This window comes from Myxocyprinus asiaticus, chromosome 9 (genome assembly GCF_019703515.2).
Source record: "Myxocyprinus asiaticus isolate MX2 ecotype Aquarium Trade chromosome 9, UBuf_Myxa_2, whole genome shotgun sequence".
NCBI lineage: Eukaryota > Metazoa > Chordata > Actinopteri > Cypriniformes > Catostomidae > Myxocyprinus > Myxocyprinus asiaticus.
Genome location: NC_059352.1, coordinates 44,340,280 through 44,360,086, shown reverse-complemented (window position 1 = coordinate 44,360,086; position 19,807 = coordinate 44,340,280). Strand labels below are relative to the sequence as shown.

The following is a 19,807-nucleotide window of genomic DNA, read 5'->3' as shown; positions in this document are numbered from 1 at the left end:
ATTTTGGACTACCAGTCAATGTGCAGGATGCCCTACCAGACAATACAATCACACTAACAGCAGGTGACTCACTTCTTGGCATTCTGGCTATTGATCATCTCCTGTAGCTCATCTCTTTCTTGCTGGATTTGTCTCTTTGCCCGGTCAGCAGCAGCCAGATCCTACAGAGAGAAATAGAATGAAACATGTTCCAAATGCCTTTTCCTTCTGAAAACAAAAGAAAGATTGTGCTCTACTAGAAATGAAATCTAGAATCAAATGAGAGTTTACAATTTATGCAATTCTGACCCAGGATGCATCAAAAGGACAAATGCATAAGACAGACCTCATGTAGCTGCATGATCTCAGCTTCCATGCTCTTGATCTTTCGCTCATTTTCTTTGGACTGGTTAAGAGCCTCGTCTCTGGACAGACGCAAATCCTCGAACTCTCTTATTTGTTCTTTCATCTGGGCCTGTAAAGTTAGAGCACAGAATTTTACTGTGTTCCAAGGACTTATTAGTTTTGTTCACCATTTTCAGTATTTATTTGGGGTTTGCGGTGTGAATTTCCTGGTTAGCAGAGTGGGCGTAACTTCCAAGGAAGCGGACACCTGTGAGGGGCACTCGTTTTAGATATTAGTATTTTTGAAAATTAACTCTTTTAATGTGCAAATAATATTCATTTTATCCATCCTACATTTGTATTATTTATTATTATTATTATAATTTTTTTTAAACTCATTTTAACTCTGGTTCTTATTTATTCAATGTAATTTTATTGAAGAATTTCAAGGTGAGGGCTAGTTATATTTAAAGAAATGGTATGTTCCAATTAGGCATGTGACGATGTTCGGTAATACAGTGCATCAATAATTAACATGCACAATATTGTTATTGTGAGCACTTCAAGATACTGTAAATAATTCTATACAATCTTTTAGCCAAACTGTTTCGTTTTTCTGATCACACTCCAATTTCTCCAACGAATCAAGATTCACAATACTGCGTGTATGCAGCATAAAATGACACGTGCACCCTGATGCAAACAAAACCAACGTGGATGAGAAGCATGGCTGAAGGAGGAACGTAGCTAACCCTTTATTTGCTTTCTTTCATGGTAAGTCAGAAGTGTGGAAGTATTTTTGGTTCCATAAAAATACAGAGGGATTGTTGATCGAAGATGGTTTCAGTTTGTGTAAAATATTTTAAGCATTTTGGCAGACACTTTTATCCAAAGAGACTTACAGTGCATTTAAGGTATACATTGTATCAATTTGTGTTCCCTGGGAATCAAAACCATGATCTTGGCGTTGCTAGTGCCATGCTCTACCAGTTGAGCTACAGGAAGTGGCAACAAAACACAGGAACAACTCCATGTTCACTCATCCCATGCAATTCAGCGATATAAAGGGAAGATGTGACAGTTCTGCTAATTTTTCCAAACTGTTCAACTGTTCTCAGAGGGAGACAACACACTAAAGACAACAAGCTAAGTGACAACCAAGACAACAAAGTAAACTGTTGATGCCATTTGCAGATATGTATCTTGCGTTCAAGTGGCCAAAGAGTAGTTTGCTAAAACTCTGCTAGCTACACAGTTACATTTGCACCATGTACTTAAACTAAAATACAGTTGTAATCAGCTAATACTAGGTCCTGTAATTAATAATGTGGCACAATGATGATATCAATATTAAAATTTCAAGTTGGAATGCAAAAGCCACCGTACGTTATCGTCCAGTGAACTTGCAGTTGTTAAATTTGTAGCTAGCGCCTAGCTATATACAAGCAACTGGATTGCGATCCAGAAAAATGCACACTATTGTAGCCAATTAGTTTTTTTTTTTTAGGTTCAGGGTTCTTTTAAAAAGGTCTTTGTTATCCGTTCATATAAAAGGCCAGTTTGGTAATTAAACTTGTTATAAAAGAAAACAGTTTGGTTCTCTTTCAACCCATTTTTGTATTGTAATTCAATAGTGATAATACTGTATACTGTGATAAAAGCTTCAGCAATTACAGTGATGTGAAATCACATGCCTAGTTCCAATCATTAAAGGCAGGAAATATGTCGTATAAAAGTAAGCCACCACTAGAGAAAGTGGACAGCTATTGTTAAGAGCACATGGGAAAACAAGGTTGCTGTTAGCGCTGCTTGAATGCAGAAAAAGCTTTTTTTTTCTCTTTTTTTTTTTTTTTTTTTTTAAATCAACCTTGGTTTAATTTGCATCTCTACATACCAAAATAACATTTTGGAACGCAATTCCAACTTCATGGTGTGATCCTCTTTATAACTGCCTTGTTCCTTATGACAATGCCCAGTAATACTTAAAATAAAAAAGTAAATAAATAAATAGGTACCTGAAGTTTCTTGAGCTGTCTGAAGGCCTCATCTCGAGCCTTGTTTGCAGAGTCGATCTGAGCGGCTAACTCTGACAGGTCTAGCTCAAGTTTCTTGCGCACAGACACAGCCTGAGCACGCTGCTTCCTTTCATCTTCAAGCTCAATCTCCATCTCACGCACCTGACAGAGACAGTGAGAAACAAAGACAGTCATATATAAATTAGTTGAACAGTATTTGTTCAATTTCAGTTCTCCAAATTCCTCCTGTAAGAGTCAAAGGCTGATCAATTATCAAACACATTTTTCTGTGGGCCGGAGAGTTCAGCACATACCTGTTTGACTAGTTGCTTCCGTTTCTCCTCACCCTGCTCATCTCTGCCTTGGAGGTCTCTCTCAAACTGGGCCTTCATGGCCTGTATGTTGACCTCCAGACGCAGTTTAGCATCCTCCGTGAGCTGCAGTTCATCCTCTAGTTCTTCCAGCTGAGTCTTCATTTCCTCTAACTGCTGTTCCATCCCACGCTTGGCCCTCTCAAGCTCATGCACCTGAAGGAAAACAAAACAGAGTTGGATGCTATAATCTAAGACTAAAACACGGCTTTAAACTTTGGCAGCAATTGGCAAAAACAAAAGAAAAAAAAAAACTAAACTGCACCAAATGAGGTAGTGATCAGTGTATGAAAATATATATAAACACATACACATATGTTGACCTGTAGAGTTGCATTCAAAATGCATGTTAAGTGCAAACTGGAAATAAAGCAAACTAAATTCTGAGCACATACTGTGATGGTCTGAGGACATTTAAAGCATTCTCATAGACAACACTATTCTTGCAAACTGTTTTCAGATGACTGAACCAGAAAAGCTTGCATAGGCAGTAAAACACATAAGTTTGGCATGAACAGTCCTTAGAATGTGGCCAAAAGAGGGCATCTATAATTATTAGGGATGTCAATTTAACTTGTTAATTGTGTGATTAATTATTTAAAAATAACACATTAAGAAAGGAGATGCAAATAATCAGGTCCCTGGACCATAATAAGGAACATTCCTACCATCGGAATGATTCAAGCTTGAAGTACCACCTGTTTTCAGCAGGGGGCAGTAAAGAGAAACTCGAGCTGTATAGGCAACGCACAACTGTCCAGAAAACAAAATCAGGTTCAGGCTTGCTTGACAGGCTAGCGACAGCACAAGAGGAGAAAGCATTCTTGGTTTCAAACTAAGCTGGACGGTACGCATTTTGGAACGCAGGGATTTGACCTGGTTTTCCAAGTTTCAAACAACATTTAACTTGACACAGCGACCTAAAAATGCAGTATTTATGATGCAACACAACCCTAAGAGTCCGTCTGACGCTTGTGCACATTGTGTCCTTAGAGAAGCCCTTATAATAAATCGATCTCAGGTCGGACTGACGAATTCAGTTACAAAATGGATTGCTGTGGACTGTAGGGCAATGATAAGCTTATGTACAATAATATGGAAATAATTAACATTGATTTCTAAAACCACTTTTTGTATTGTCTTATCAATGCTTTATTCGTCTGCCACAATAATTTAATGCCTTTTAAATATCTGAAATATTATAGTGCATTTATAATTCAAATAAAACAATATTTATTATATATTAAATTATTGTTATTTGAGGGCCTCAGATATTTAGATATGCAATTAATTGTGAATAATTTAAGAATCTGCATCATATATCATACAATTCAATAAAAATGTTCAATTGACAATGAGCTTCCTCACTTTTGGATCAGTCTTCAATGGAAGCTTATGATGCCTTAAAATGCTGCTATGTAAATAGCTCGCCACTTTTTGGAACAGATATTGTCTTAACACGGGTCTATAGCACGAGTATCACATACACTCTTGCCGACGTCATCCTTGGATGACATTAGGTCTTCCATCTCTGCTTTGAGCTGCTTGTTGGTCCGCTCCAGTTCATCCTTCAAGTCAGTCATGGCCTCCAGCTCTCTGGTCAGTGCAAGGGCTCTGGTCTCCTTCTCTCGGGCCTCTGCTTCAGCACGATCCCTCTCCTCAGCAAACTTCAAAGAGATACTCTTCTCCTCTCCAAGCATCTGCACAAATCAAGGTATTTGAAGGAGATTACAAATAACCAAATCATCTACACCATCTTCTGAATTTTTGAAGTTACCTACCTGGTCAAATTTCTTCTGTTTGCGTTCCAGCTCCTGAACAGTCTGACGGAGGTGATCCTGGTCTATAAGGACATCATCTAGCTCACGCTGCAGACGCGTCTTGGTCTTCTCCAGTTTATCGAAGCTAGCATTCCTCTCATCCAACTGCTGCATCATGCTCTCCAACTCTCTCTGCAATTTCTTCTTCCCTTCCTCCACACTCTCCACTGTCTGGGCCTCCTGCTCAACCTTTTTCTTCATCTCCGTCAACTGAGAAACAAAGAAAAAAATTGAAATAAGAGCTTGATCAAATTACCTCAGACCGATGTTTTACAATTGGTCAGACGAGGCAAACTGTCACATACACATGATATTAATGGGTCTCTCAAGCATTGGACCACTGTGATCAGTTGAAGACTCGATAGACTATCTGAACCTCTTTTGGGCTGGTGCATGTAAATACAAGGCTGCACATTTTCTGTGTAATGCTCTTGTAAAATGGGCAGTTACGATATGAGTCCATGCCCTAGGTCAAAACTAAGAGAGCCCTTGGATTCCTGTGGCTGGACTACTGGTGAGACATGTTATCCTTTAAAGCCATACAGAAGAGGAAAAAAATGTTTTTATTCATAATTTGTCATACTTTTCCTGCAATGACTACGCTTCGTTTTGCTTTAGCCTGGAATGCATCCGGATAAATTGGCATTTACACTACAAATGTGGAAAAATGAAGCCCCGACCACCTGTTAAGGTATTCACAGTTGTGCCATCTTTGATTTTTAATGGAATGACAATGACGCTGTGATGGACTGACTTACCATCTCTTTAATGCCATGTACAGTATAAAGCTGTAAAAAGATCCTAGTTCACATCTGATTTTCCACAACTCATGTTGTATGGAGGTTTAGTGTCAACTGAATGTTCTTAGAAAGATGTTTTTTCAATGTTTTGCCCACAGAATGATCAAAAGACTTTAAATTGCAGTACAACCTATTGAAGAGACTGGTCTATCCCTCACAACCTCATTATCATTCCCTTCAAAAATCAAAGATGGCGCTAATATGAAAAGTCTTTTGGACCCAGATTATGCTTATATTTAGCTCTTGTCCACTTGTGCCTAGATAACCCAAGACATTACTACCAGAGTTGTTGGGCTGATCTTTGGCCAGCTTCTTAATTTATATTAGCTTATAAAAACTTCACATGCAAAAATAGCTCCTAGATCAGCATTATCTTCCACCAGGAATGGGTCTGCAGATCGAAAGGCACACACCTGAGCTTGAGCGGTGTACAACTGCTTTTCAACATTTTTCTTCCTCTCCTCTTCCTCCTCCAGCATCTCTTTCAGATTGTTCTGTTCATCCTCCATCTGTCGAAGACGAGTGGAAAGTGCAAGCTTCTGCCTGGTCTCTTCCTCCAGCAATGCCTAACCAGAGAGGAAACAAGAGGTTGGTGTGTACTGGATAGTGGTCAGGCAAGTAACTGTGCATGCATAACCGAGTTGTACCTGTGTGTCTTTAAGTTGTGACTCAACAGTGGAACAATCTTTTACAGCTTTGATTGATTTACTCTCCACCTTGCTCAGGGTGCCATGGAGATTATCAAGCTCCACCTGAATATTAAAGACAAATATTAAACACACAAACATCCTGTAAAATTAGCAATTGTCTGATTAATTTGTCATCTTTCTGTGCTAAAAAGGGCATATTCCCGTTTATATTTAACCCCAAATAAACAATTATAACATTTTATTTTGCATGAAAAAGCCTACATTCAGGAGCATTAGAAAGGAATATTCCGGGTTCAATACAAGCTAAATCAACAGCCTTTGTGGCATAATGTTGATTACCACAATATTACATTTCAACTTGTTCTTCCTTTTCTTTAAAAAAGAAAAGCAAATAGAGGTTTCAGTGAGACAAAGAAAGTGAATGGGGCAAATTTTGAGGGTTTAAACAGAAATTTGAAGCTTATTTTATTAAAAGCACTTAAATTAATTCTTCTGCTAAAACTTTAGTTTATTATTAGAGCTGTAAAGTTGTTTAAATAGTCATTTTTACAGCCGTTTCAGGGTTTGTTGACATTACATCGTCATGAAAACAGTCGTAAAATTGGCTAACTTTACACACAGGTCTGTAAATGATTTTCACACTTAAAATCATGTTTACACAATTTTTGTCTTGTGGTTGTCCTTTTTTTTAAAAAAAAAAAAAAAAAAAAAAAAAAAAACAAACAGCAAAAATAGAGGTACGAGTATTTTAACCTAAACATAAATTTGCCCCCCACTTTTTCAAAGAAATGGAGTCAATTATTTTTTGTGGTAATCAACATTATGCCACAAATGCTTTTGACTGAGCTTAACTTGTATTGAACCCGGAAAATTCCTTTAAGATTTTTCTTTTTTTTGTGTTGCATTGTGGCATTTTTTTTCCCAAGCACATTTGACCCCACAATTCTTATTACCGTAACACGTCTGGATGTTTTACTTACGTGATTCCCATCGTTTTCATTTTACTTTCCCCATGGTTTTCAATTATGATTTCTCATTACAGCAAGTCAATATATTTTTGATTATATTACAGTAAAGATGCTGTTGTAATTAAAAGATTTACAAGGGAGTATTAATATGATGTTTAAATACTCTACAATTAAAACAAAAATCATAATGACCATCTTTTTCACATTGCGGTAGTGAGAACTGGGTGATGAAATATGCCTGTCATTAAATAATATCTGTTATTAAAATAATATCACAATGCAATAAATCTTAAATGGCCCTATATGCAAAATATTATTTCCTATTTGTTACATGCTAAAATGAGAATTCAAATCTTGGATGCGTGTCAAGCACAGATGACATATTTATGGGCTAAAATAGATGCAATGTAACTAATAAAACAGAACATGGGTGTCGAGAGACCCGGGTTTCACAAATGTTTTTATAAAGGTTGGGTTTCCTTTTAAATTTTCACTGCGTCCAAAAAAAATAAAAAGTTGGTTACTGCATGAGATGCTGAGAAAACGGCTAGACACAATGCAATGGTCAAAGATGTCCATCTAGTGCATACTTGCATAAAAAAAATTAAAGAGACTTGTTCGGACTGACTGTGCCTTGCTTTGTTATCAGTGTCTCGCTGCATGATTTGTTGTGCTCTCTTGTGGACAGACACAACTTTGGATTAAAAATTATTTGTCTTTTTCCCCCGACCTGAAATAGTCAGTAAAATACAATTATAATTTGGATTTTGGTAATATTTTAAGTAAACATTTAGTTTCTCAGCCCTGTTGACAGCCCTTGTTAGAATCACCCAAAAACTCTGAGGCCTTTTGGTCTCAATACCTGCATCTTCGCCACTTTATCAGCCAGTTCATGTTTCTGTCTCTCACTCTCTCCATGTTTGACCTGTAGCTCTTGAAGCTGGGATTCTGCTTTCTTCCTCCGGTGCTCCGAATCATTTTTACCTTGTAACAAAGACTGAACTTCGATCTGAAGCTCACTGCGTTCGCTCTCCAGAGACTGTTTAGCTTTTTCCACAGACGCCTTATTCTGAGGGACACAACAGGGAGAGAATTAGTAAACACTCATATCAAGGGGTTCATTTTGTGGATGGAAAGGAAATCCAATCAAGAGTTTGGTATTTCACCAGTTTTCATTGGCAAGTTATAATTACCATTTTTATAAAATTAGTGCTAATACATACAACAAACTGTGATATTACAGGATCAGCACTGAAGGTGGTAACTAGAAAAGGACATAATTTCCATGTTCCAATTTTCAAAGCAGGATCATTAATAACAATGCTTTAGGAGAGGCCGGTGTTTCTTACCCTCTTGGCCTGCTCTAGCTGTTCATTGAGCTCCTCAAAAACCTGGTTGTGTTTTTGTCGCATTTCAACTAAGAGCTGTTCATGTGCACGACCCTCATCTTCCAGAGACTTCTTCAGCTGAGTAACTTCAGTCTCTCTCTTTGCCCTGCAGATACAGTTGGGAGCATTTTGGAGATGGTGATGCAGAATACTTCAATACCTTTCTAGCTTTTGCTAAAAGTTTTTTTTTTTGTCTCCTTGATTTTTGTTTTTTGCTAAAAGAACCAGTTTTCAAACAGATTCCACAAAACTCCTCATAGGTTGTTCAAAAAGATAGCCCCACCCTAAAATTACACTCTTGGTCGAGGCAGTGTTGGGCTAGTGCCACTCAAAAATAGAAATGCTTTAATAGTGCCAGTGTTAAACTTTTAGGTGAAAATTATCCTAAAAATTGTTTACTTATAGTTGGCTTTGCATATTAAGCTGAGATGTGGAAAAATTACCATTGAAAAAAAAAAAAAATGGATTTAGATTTGCAGAATTGTTCATTGAAAGGGAAAGAAATCTGCATCTTTCCAAAAAAAAGAAAGCTACCCTTAAACTGATCTGAAGTCAGCTCTTCACTACCTCCATTAGTTTTGCTCACGGCTGACCTGAGTTCTTGCTGAGCTGCAGTAGAGTCCAGGGTGTCTTCAAGCTCAGTCTTCAGAGCCTCCAGCTCCTCTCCCAGATCCCTGCGGTGTTTCTCTGCTTTAGCTCGAGCAGCTTTCTCCAACTCCAGATCTTCCTGCAAGTCTGAGATCTGAGCCTCCAGCTCACGAATGGTCTTCTGGGCAGCGTTCTTTAGCGCAGCCTCCTCCTCAATCCTACAATCAGAAATATTTATAGCAGTAGCTAGATATAAAATATGTATGAATAAAGGGATAAGTCAAGGTTTCAATGCAAGATAAATTTGCCTCCACTGACCCTTACTGTGATCTAAAATTTTGATAGAGATGTGTAATCAAACTTTTTTTGCAAGCTTAATTCCAGACATGAGGGCGCATACTCATGGCAGAAAAGTATGGTAGCCATGCAATTTTAATGTAACCCTCTACAGACTTGGGTGTCAGTTGGGTATATGGCCAACAAGAAAAGGTTTACTCACCTTGCCAGTGCAGCCTGAAGCTCTTCCTCTTTCTTTGCTAGTTGAGCACGGAGCTCAGCGATTTGAGCCTGCAGCTCTGCAATCTGATCATGCAGCTCTGTAGAATCACCTTCCAGCTTTCGCCTGTTTTTCTCCAGCTCCTGTCTTTGCTTTTCTTCCTTTCTTAGGCGATCTGGGAGTACAAATAAGAAGGGGTGGAAATTTATGGTAGAAGTAACAAAAATGGAAAGGCAGCAATTATGTACTTTAGATGGAGCTAAGACTACTACAAAGCTGAAGCTTTTGAATTTGTTAACAGAATTCATGGGTTATATTTGGACCATGTGCGCTTTTGCATCTTATAAAAATGTTGCAAACTTATTTCAGGGTTCTGGATAGACCACTACTTACCCTCCAGGTCTGTAATCATGGCCTCATGTTTGTTCTTGAGTTTCTGTAAACTCTTTGATTTCTCCTCCTCCTCAGCAAGGTTAGAGGTGAACTCAGCGAGTCGCTCTTCCAGTTGCTTTTTCTCCTATAAACATAGTTACAGGTACACAATGGTCACCACCAGGACAAAACACCAAGGAAAAAGTCCTGGTTCAATAAAATGTAAGCTCAATCGAAAGCATTTGTGGCATAATGTTGATTACCAAAAAAATAAAAGATCTTTAAGTCAAAATGGTGGTTAAAGTGGGGCACTTACATTGGAAGTGAACAGGGCCAATTTTTGGAGGGTATACAGGCAGAGATGTGACGTTTATAATTTCATTAAATATACTATTTTAGGGTTTACGTCATTATGTCATGGCAATGAAGTTGTAAAATCGGAAATAACTTTACACAGAAAAGGTTAAGCGATTTTATAAATCGCACAAAATTCATATTAACACATCATTTGTTTTGTGGCTGAACTATTTGTTAAAAAAAAGTGTCATTTTTTCCTCATTAAAAAAGTTTGACTCCTAAAGATATATTTTAATTTAGCAATACATGTAGGAAATCATAACCACTAAAAAGACTCCAGTCATATCAGTAACCTTATAAAAGCATTTTATTCTACATGGAAAGGGTCCGCACATGGGGGCTGCCATGTTAGAATCACATGACCAGCAGAATACTACTGGCTTAATCTCTGTAACAGTCCTGTTATTTGACTCTCACTTGATTAAAGTAATCATGACTGACTGTGAATACTACATTTCCACAATGGCATCTGAAACTGAAAACTATTGATTTTAAATTATGCTGCATCCATGCTGCCAGGTGTCAGTGCAAGTCCAAAAGGACACAAAGTCAAAAGTTACTGAGTGCACCTTTAAAGTTTACAGATTGGCCTCATTCACTTCCATTTTAAGGGCCTGGTTGTTCTTAAAAAAAAAAAACAAAAAAAAAAACAACCTGGGTAACACCAAGTCGAAATTAACTTTTGTGGTAATCAACATTATGCCTCAAATCCTGATGATTCAGCTTAACTTGTATTGAACCCAGAAGTATGGAATTTCTGCCACACTAGCGCCACTGAATGGAATAGCAAAAATAAACAGTTTCAAAACAGCTTTCTAAATACGCCCCTAACCTGGCATTGGTCAAACAAAAAGATAGTCCTGCCCCCAACTCACACCACTGGTGGAGTGGGTCTAAATGCGTTGCTCAGAGGAATTTTCAAAGCACCACAGAGACACTGTGTTCACGGTTTAAGAAAATTAACCTATGAATGGCTTACCTATAGTCGTCTCTGCATATTAAGCTGGGACAGAAAAGTATTAACACTGAAAAAAGGTTTGCAAAAGCATAATTCATTTTTGTCCAACCTTGGAGAGTTTGACGTTCTGATCATCAATAAGCATAATGTCCTCCTCAGTCTTCTTCAGCTTGGAATCCATGGTGACTTTCTCTAACTGCAGCTTTTGTCTGGCCGCTTCCTCCTCATCCAGCTGCTGCTCCAGGTCCTGAAAAAAAGATTTAAGGTTCTTGCTAATCCAGATTTACATCATCTGCCATCATCTCAAGGTAGCAATACTCTGCCTTACTCCCTGCCAGCTTCAGCATGACATAATTGTGTTATTTCTCAAATAACATAATTAAGCTTAAAGAACCTACCGACCCCAAAAAGTTCTATAGAGTGCAGCAGCACCTGCCCACTTTTTCAGCTCTCTTTGTTTCCGAAGTATATTTTCCCATAGAGTCTTAAATTAGTCATTAGGAGTGCTAGGACATGTATCAAACCAAACAGCTAGTCGATGATTCTTTGATTGGATGTTTTCTCTTCAGGATTCATGGGCAGTGTAGTTCATCACTGGGAAATAAACGGTCTTTAAAAAAAAAAAAAAAAAAAAAAAATTTAATAGCAAAAAGCATAAGTTAAAACATGAATTGATGGTTTCAACGTCGATTTACATCCTCAGAACTTACGGTATTGTCTGTCTTTAAAGCTGTCAGTTATTATTCAAAATAAATTAGCCTCTGGAGAAAATAGGCTTTTTAATTCCGGAACCTGAATGTTGAGCTCTATAAAACGGATACTCTATAGAAAAAATGTTCAAGACTAATGTCTACAAATAACAGCGCATCTACCATTAAAAACCCATATTGATTGACCTCTAATCTTAACATAGTGTCTGTGGTGGTTACGGCCCTGCCTCTCCTTCCTCACCGCAATGTTCTGTTGCATCTTCTTCCTCTCTGCTTGAAACTGCGTGACCCTCTCCTCTTCTTCCTCTAAACGAGACTCCAGGTCATGCAGGATCTCTTCCAGCTCCTGCTGGCGTGCAACAAGACGAACCCTCATCTCTTCAGCCTCTTGACACAGCTCTGTCTCCGCCTGCAACTGCTCCTGTAGCGCCAACTTCTCTGCATTTAACTGGTGAATAAAAGATACGATTATAGACACAATCTCAGAGTGGCATAAAAACATATGCTGTAGAGGCACTTCGATCTGCAAAGACAGGCATATATACCTGCTTTTGTTTGGCCTCAAACTCTTTCAGCTGGTCTTCAGCCTGCTGCTGTCTCTCCTTCATTTTTGCAAACTCTTCCTCTTTAGCAGCCATTTCCTCTCCCTCTCTGGTCACCTGTAGTAAAGGCTTCACCTAAAGAACCAAGTGACAGAGACAATGTTTTCATCATTGTCTCTACTAACAAACATACATCATAAAGCTATACAAATGTATAAACCTAGCGAAAAATTTGTCATTGAAAAATAAGGTTGGTCAAAAGATAATTAGAAATATTTAAATAGTGTAAACATGAATAAAGTTAGTAGAAATGTAATAGTGTCCATGTTTGTTTCACATGTTTTTGAAAAACATTAGCATTTTAACATGGCAATTTAAAAAAAATTATAATGACTTAAAAAAAAAAAAAAATAAAATACTTTGCTTATCCTTGAATAAACACAAGTGTTCAAAACTTAATTGTTCTTTTCAAACAAATTAATCACAACTACGAATATCAAGTTGTCTTAGAGTTACTCCATTTGACCTGAACAAAATGTGCTTTTTCTTAAAAAGATCAATAATCTCGTGTTTTCAATTTCACACACAGTCATGAGGGTCTAAATGGGTCCTCTGTTTTACGTTTTGACAATACAGAATGGCTACCTGCATGTTGGTTTTTCCAAATATTAATATTTTAAACTAGATTTCACTGCTTATTTTTAAAGAAATTATTCCAAACTATTTATGCCAACATTTATTTTTTTCAAGAATTTCAGCTTTCCGACATTTACCACCTTTTTGAAGAATAAAAAGGTGCCTACCGAACTGAGATAATGCAAGTGAACGGCGACCAAAATTTTAAAAGCTACAAGAAGCACTTAAAATCAGCATAAAAGTAATCCATAAGACTCCAGTGGTTTAATTCATGTCTTCTTAAGTGATCCAGTTGATTTTGGGTGAGAACAGGCCAATATATAATTCCTTTTTCACTATAAATCTTGCCATTGCAGTCTCCAAGCACAATCATGATTTCAAGCTAGATTGCACTTCCTAGTGCTTAACGCATGTGCAGAGCGCTAGGAAGTGTAAAAGAGCTTGAAATCATGATCGCCAAGGAGACTGCAGATGTCAAGATTTATAGTAAAAAAGGAGTTATATTTTGGTCTGTTCTCACCCAAATACAATTTGATCACTTCAGAAGACATTGATTAAACCACTGGAGTCTTATGGATTACTTTTATGCTGCCTTTGAGTTTAAAGTTTTGGACCCCATTCACTTGCATTGTATGGACCTAGATATATCTCCAGATATTCTTCTAAAAAGCATCACTTGTGTACTGCAGAAGAAAAAAGTAATACACATCTGGGATGACGTGAGGGTAGGATAAATGAGAGAATTTTCATTTTTGGGTGAACTATTTAAGCCCAAGAAAATAAAATAAATATGACTTAACTCGGAAACTGAAAACATGTTAGTACATCATAGTAGAGGTTATTTAATTGTTGGATATGTACCTTGGTAAAGAGTCTCCACCACTGCCAGTTCCTCAATTTCAAATAGGCCGCACAGTTTCGCTGGATTACCCTCATGGCCGTCAGCTGCTGCTGTCTCTTGGCAAAGGCTCTATGTACAAAAAAACAAAAAAAAAAAACATCAAGCGTTGTTCTCATTGTCAGGCAACCCTGTTCAATTAACACCTCATTAGAATTTTGTACGGCTCAGACATCTTGAATCATTTGTTGTCTAGGACAACATTCAGTTAAAGCTATTAAAATTTTGCAAACAATTATTTTGTCTTGCAATTCTCAAATCCCAATAGCTGTAAGGTCATGGGAAGGAGATCCATAAAATGTTAAGTCTATACCTCCTGGGGGGCCTGGGTAGCTCAGCGAGTATTGACGCTGACTACCACCCCTGGAGTCGCGAGTTGGAATCCAGGGTGTGCTGAGTGACTCCAGCCAGGTCTACTAAGCAACCAAACTGGCCCGGTTGCTAGGGAGGGTAGAGTCATATGGGGTTACCTCCTCATGGTTTTCGCTCTCAATGGGGCGTGTAGCAAGTTGTGCATGAGCCTCCAAATGCGGAGTCTCTGCGGTGTCATGCACAACGAGCCACATGATAAGATGCGTGGATTGACGGTCTCAAAAGGCAACTGAGACATGTCCTCTGCTAACCGGATTGAGGAGCGCAACCGTGCCACCACAAGGACCTACTAAGTAGTGGGAATTGGGCATTCCAAATTGGGATAAAAAAAAAAAAAAAAAGAGAGAGAGAGAGTCTATACCTCCTAGCAACATAGCCTCTACACCACGCCTGAAAGTTGATGATAACTTCAGTGATCTTCAGGTCTCTCTCTTCCTCTAGGTGGGCAAGAACTCCAGCCCTGAAGAACACCTTACTCTGACCTATACGGTATAAGTTAGAATCCAGTTCCAGGGCCTTGATCTAAGAGAGAATTATTATATATGCACTTGATCTACATGTGAGAGACACGTTTACACATTTTAATAGAAAGTTGATTGACAAACTGAAGAGTTAAGAGGTCATCATCTGTTACCATAAGGACACAGGCCTGCTTTCCATCCATAAATCCCTTGGGGATTGCATTTGGTGTGAGGATCTCATATCTGAAAGTACAATGGGGAAAAAGTATGTAAAGGCTAGAAGGACAACGGGAGTTAAAGAGGCCTAAAGAAATTAAATTGTCATGTCTAACTAAATAATTACACACTGCAAGTAATTGAAGTGTGCCATTCATTCAAAAAAATATTGAAACTTTATCCAGCTATAAATGCACACCTTTGTCTAAACTCCTGGAAGACAATGCGGTTGGGGAACCCTTGTCTACAGATCCGAATTCCTTCTAGAACTCCATTACACTTTAGTTGATCTAGAACCAGGTTATGTGCCAATTTACCAGCCTAAAAGAGAGGAGTTAATTATTGTGTGAAACCATATAAAAAAAATAAATAGAAAAAGCCCTTTTCAGTACACTACTTGTCGGGATGGAGAGCAAATTTAATTCCATCACACCTTCTTCTCATGGTTGGGGATAATGCATCGGACAAAGTTGGGGTTGGTGTTTCTGAGGGTGGTCATCAGATTTGTGAGCTGCTCTTTGTACAGCTGTCCCACTGTACGAAACATGCCCTTACGGGTCTTGACAGCTCCATGCATTGATTCAGCCATTCCTGCCACTTTGTCCAATCCCACAATTCTGTCCACTAATAAAGATGAGAGAAAATCAGAACATGGCACAGGAAACCAACAAGAAAAGGAATGCTCCAGGTTCAATACATGTTAAGGTCAAGCATTTGTTGCATAAATTTGATAACCAAACAAAATAATTGACTCATCCCTCAATTTTCAGTGTTAGAGTAAAGCTGCGGACACACTAGGCTGAGCATGAAAAATGACTGAGGACACCATGACAGACAGAATAAGACATCAGACTCAAGGGTTTCTAGTTTTAATTAAAAATAAATAATATATTTAAAATGTTAACATACCATCTACTATAAATTACCTGCAACAAAAACATGCAGCTTTGAGACATGAATTTTGTATTCAGTGCTGTGTAGAGTACTTGTAATTTGTAATCAGAACAAGATTACAAATCAAATGACTAAAATTGTTGTCAGTAACATGCTCTTGGATAACATTTTTAAAGTAATCTAATCTGACTGCTTTTGGATTACTTCTGACCTAATTCTTGTTTATTTCATGTCACATGCATTTGAATAGTGTAAACTTGTACCATTCTGACAATTTTGCTTACCGGTAAATGCATTAAAAGAAAAGTTTACTTAATGGATCAAAATATGGGAATTGACGATTTTGTGTGTTTTACTCAATTTTAGCATTACAAACACCATGTGTTAACAGATTAGATCAGTTATATTTGTATAACAATGTCATACATTTTTTTTGTAAAAAAAAAAAGTCAAATTGTTGCAAAAATATTAAAATGTACATTTTTGAAGCAAAGCAATTTGCGGAACTAAAACTAACTTTACCACACTAATGCATCGGTCCAGAATTTGTGTGTGGATTACCGCTCCATCTTCAGTGTGCTGGTAGCTAGTATCAGGACTGTGCGCAATTCCAAAACACTCGAAGACTTACCGAACGTACATTATATCAGCTGTAAGATGAATTAGAGGGATCAACAAATATGTAACCAGGTAATATATTAAGTAACTAATCGATGAGTATTTTAAAATGTAATTTAATTAATTACAAGTACTTGGTTTTTGTAAACTGATTACGTAATTCATATTACATGTAATACATTCTTACCCACAACTGTTTGTTTGTTTGTTTGAATTGAGTCAAGAGGTTGGTCCATGATGTTTTTTTATCTTCTCCCCAATTCCCAATGCACTAAGTCCTCGTAGTGGCATAGTGACTTGCCTCAGTCCGGGTGGCAGAGGACGAATCTCTGTTGCCTCTGCATCTGAGAAGTCAATCTGCGCATCTCATCACGTGGCTTGAGCGAGTTACCGGAGACGTAGCGCGCGAGGAGGCTTCACAGCATGTGGAGACTCACGCTATACTCCGCGGCATCCACGCACAACTCGCCACACGCTCCACCGAGAGCGAGAAACACACATAACCATGAGGAGGTTATCCCATGTGACTCTACCCCCCTAGCAACCAGGCCAATCTGGGTCCATGATGTTTTAAAGTTCTATTGGTTCACATGTTCACAAAACTTCAGCAGAAAACAAAATTTCTGCTTTTGTTTCCGGTCTCCCACATTCAGATGCATAAAAAAGGAAGTGAATTGAGAGTGAAGAGTAGCGTGACCACGGCTTAAGGCATTTACAATGGAAGTAAACTGTGCCAGCGTCCAAAGAGTTTAAAAGGCCGAAATAATTGCACTTAAATTCCATAAAAATAACTTAACATTATATATATTTGTCCTGTAAAGGTGTCTACATCATTTTTACAGTGGGACTACTGTTCTATGTGTATGAATGTCTAGTTATTCATCACCGATGTTACTACTTGTGGGTAACGTCAGTATATTATCATTAAGGTGTCATTACACACCTGGTTTCACAAAAGAACATAGCAGAAGGCTTTTATTAGGGGTTAAGCACCGAAGGTGCTGTGGCACCTATTGTATCAGTTAGTATTATTATTATTCCTCCACAATGGGAGTCTATGGCAGCCCATAGAACTGTACATAGGAAAATTTGTATTAACAATTGATTGATTCCATTCAACAAATTAAACAAACATATCAGAAAATGTGGAATCAAATTGTATAAAATTAAACCCTTCTCCCCGAACATCTTTCTCCCATAATCTCTTGAGAAGCCGAAGCTCCGTCCCCCAGACTCTGAATTAGCAGGGAGTAATACACTGATGCCTCATGACCTTTTCCAAAAGCAGTAAATCACCACTCCCAGAGTATCTGCCACTTTAGAAGGGTGTATGCTACTCCCAAAAATAGTACAGAGCAGGTGGCGCAGCTGTCAATACCTAAAGAACTGAGACCTGGGAATCCCAAAATGTTGAACCATATTTTCAAAAGGACCTCAACACTCCACTCTCATATAGGTCACAGAGCATATTAACCTCCCTCACAATCCACTCTGTCCAGCAGAAAGGGGACTTAATACATAATTTTGTGTTCAGTCATATGCTCGAGGCAACAGTTAAATAAACATCTGAATTAAACACTCGACACTTTTGTCCATACAGAGTGCAAATACGAGATAACGGGGTGTAACTTCTCCGGTTAGTTTGATAGAAAAGCTAATTTAGATTTTCATAATCGCCAAACATCATGAACGCAAGCAGACAATAAGAGTTTACAAAGTTTAAATATCTATCACACTGGAGTCATTAACACAATGTGTTCAAATTTTGCAGCTATACATTTGAAACTGTAGTTCAATATTTTGTGGATGGGCCACGTTTACTTCCATTGCAAGTGCCTTAGTGTACATGTGATTTATTTTTTTAAAGGATGAGAAAACTACCTAAGTGGTAATTAACATCATATCACAAATGCTGTCGATTGAGCTTAACTTGTATTGAACCCAGTAAATTCCTTTAAGAATTTTCATGCTGAACTGTGGAGTCTTTTAGTGTCCAGTATGAACAGTAGCAGACCACCTGCATAATACACACTGGTAAAACGAGACTCATTTTGCTCTATGATGACCTAAAAGCCTGGCACACAAAAGCTCAATGTAGCAGGTGGATTGTCATCAAATTCATGAGGACCATCCACAATCTTGAACAAACTAATAATACATCCTTAAACCTGTAAGTGTATTGCCTTCAAAAGTCTCGTACCATCTCTCCAGAGCTCAGACACAAACTTGTCTGTTGACTGATTGAGCAGAGTGGCCACATTGTCATTCAGAGGGTCCATGTTTTTCATTAGCCATGCATTTGCTTTGTAATCGACCTGTAATAGACAAAACAAAACCGGTATATGAAACACTTAAAGCATTCCAAGAAGGGTTAATTAACTAAAGGTCATAAATCCTCAAAGATTCTTAAGAGCTCTCACTTTTCCAGCATAGTGAATAACACAGAAGTCGGCATCATCTTTGAGCTTCTTGGGTTTTTGGAATTTGGGGTTATTGCCCAGTTCCTGGACAACTTTCTCCACAAATGACTTATCAGTGGCTTTGGGGAACCAGCACTCTTCATCCAAAAGAGCTAGGATGCCTGGAGGACCAGTCTGAGAAATGACATAAGCTTGTCAATGTCTCAAAAATGATTGAACAAATGATTCTACAAAAGTTTAGAGGGGAAAAAATAAACCCACAGGCTTCTCAATCAGTTCAATACAGGGCTGCAAGTCGAGGCCAAAGTCAATGAAGCTCCATTCAATGCCTTCCCGCTGATACTCCTCCTGCTCTAGGACGAACATAGTGTGGTTGAACAGCTGCTGAAGCTTCTCATTGGTGTAGTTGATACAGAGCTGCTCAAAGGAGTTCAACTGCAGAGAGAAAAGTGAGATTTCAGTAAAATGGTCAATCAGAATTTAGATTTCTCAAATTAAGATGTCTGGAAGATTAATCTTGATCACAAAATGCTTTCCAACCAACTGTTCGCACCTCAAAGATCTCAAATCCGGCGATATCCAGGATTCCGATGAAAGAAGCTCCCTGACGCTTGGTCTTGTCTAGAGCTTTGTTGATGCGCATAACCAGCCAGCGGAACAGTCTCTCATACGTGGCTTTGGCCAGAGCCTCCACAGCAAACTCAGCTTGTTCCTGAGTCTGAGCCTTCTGAACGAAATCACGGCCCACTTTGATGCGTGGCATGAGTATGGCACGTGTGAACTCTGTCACGTTCATGCCCATGAGGTGGGACACCTTCTGGGCAGCTAATGAGAGAAGTTGGACATTTAGGGCTGATTTAATGAAACATATGCAAAGTGTGGTTTAAAACGCTTTAATGGGGGTTTTGAGAAATCAATAAGCCTAACCTGTAA

At 38.3% G+C, this 19,807-nt stretch overlaps 1 protein-coding gene and 1 non-coding gene across 2 annotated transcripts in view; both read right to left on the bottom strand.

Moving 5' to 3' along the window:
* The window catches only part of myh9a (myosin, heavy chain 9a, non-muscle), a 53,397-nt gene that overhangs the window by 4,468 nt on the left and 29,122 nt on the right, over positions 1 to 19,807 (bottom strand). Inside the window, exons 12-36 of the mRNA XM_051706571.1 lie at positions 19,428 to 19,699; positions 19,136 to 19,309; positions 18,875 to 19,048; positions 18,655 to 18,769; positions 15,376 to 15,566; positions 15,142 to 15,263; positions 14,900 to 14,969; positions 14,627 to 14,787; positions 13,857 to 13,965; positions 12,363 to 12,494; positions 12,059 to 12,265; positions 11,217 to 11,354; positions 9,814 to 9,937; positions 9,424 to 9,595; positions 8,930 to 9,142; positions 8,298 to 8,442; positions 7,811 to 8,017; positions 5,978 to 6,082; positions 5,744 to 5,896; positions 4,492 to 4,740; positions 4,198 to 4,410; positions 2,654 to 2,866; positions 2,340 to 2,501; positions 326 to 454; positions 73 to 161 (exon numbers count right to left, since the gene is read on the bottom strand). Of these exons, the coding sequence (XP_051562531.1) occupies positions 73 to 161; positions 326 to 454; positions 2,340 to 2,501; positions 2,654 to 2,866; positions 4,198 to 4,410; positions 4,492 to 4,740; positions 5,744 to 5,896; positions 5,978 to 6,082; positions 7,811 to 8,017; positions 8,298 to 8,442; positions 8,930 to 9,142; positions 9,424 to 9,595; positions 9,814 to 9,937; positions 11,217 to 11,354; positions 12,059 to 12,265; positions 12,363 to 12,494; positions 13,857 to 13,965; positions 14,627 to 14,787; positions 14,900 to 14,969; positions 15,142 to 15,263; positions 15,376 to 15,566; positions 18,655 to 18,769; positions 18,875 to 19,048; positions 19,136 to 19,309; positions 19,428 to 19,699 (4,039 nt within the window). The remainder of the gene's footprint in view (positions 1 to 72; positions 162 to 325; positions 455 to 2,339; positions 2,502 to 2,653; positions 2,867 to 4,197; positions 4,411 to 4,491; positions 4,741 to 5,743; positions 5,897 to 5,977; positions 6,083 to 7,810; positions 8,018 to 8,297; positions 8,443 to 8,929; positions 9,143 to 9,423; positions 9,596 to 9,813; positions 9,938 to 11,216; positions 11,355 to 12,058; positions 12,266 to 12,362; positions 12,495 to 13,856; positions 13,966 to 14,626; positions 14,788 to 14,899; positions 14,970 to 15,141; positions 15,264 to 15,375; positions 15,567 to 18,654; positions 18,770 to 18,874; positions 19,049 to 19,135; positions 19,310 to 19,427; positions 19,700 to 19,807) is intronic.
* Positions 18,427 to 18,569, bottom strand: LOC127446710 (small nucleolar RNA SNORA79). Its single transcript, XR_007898239.1, has one exon. It is a non-coding gene; the product is annotated as a small nucleolar RNA SNORA79 (small nucleolar RNA).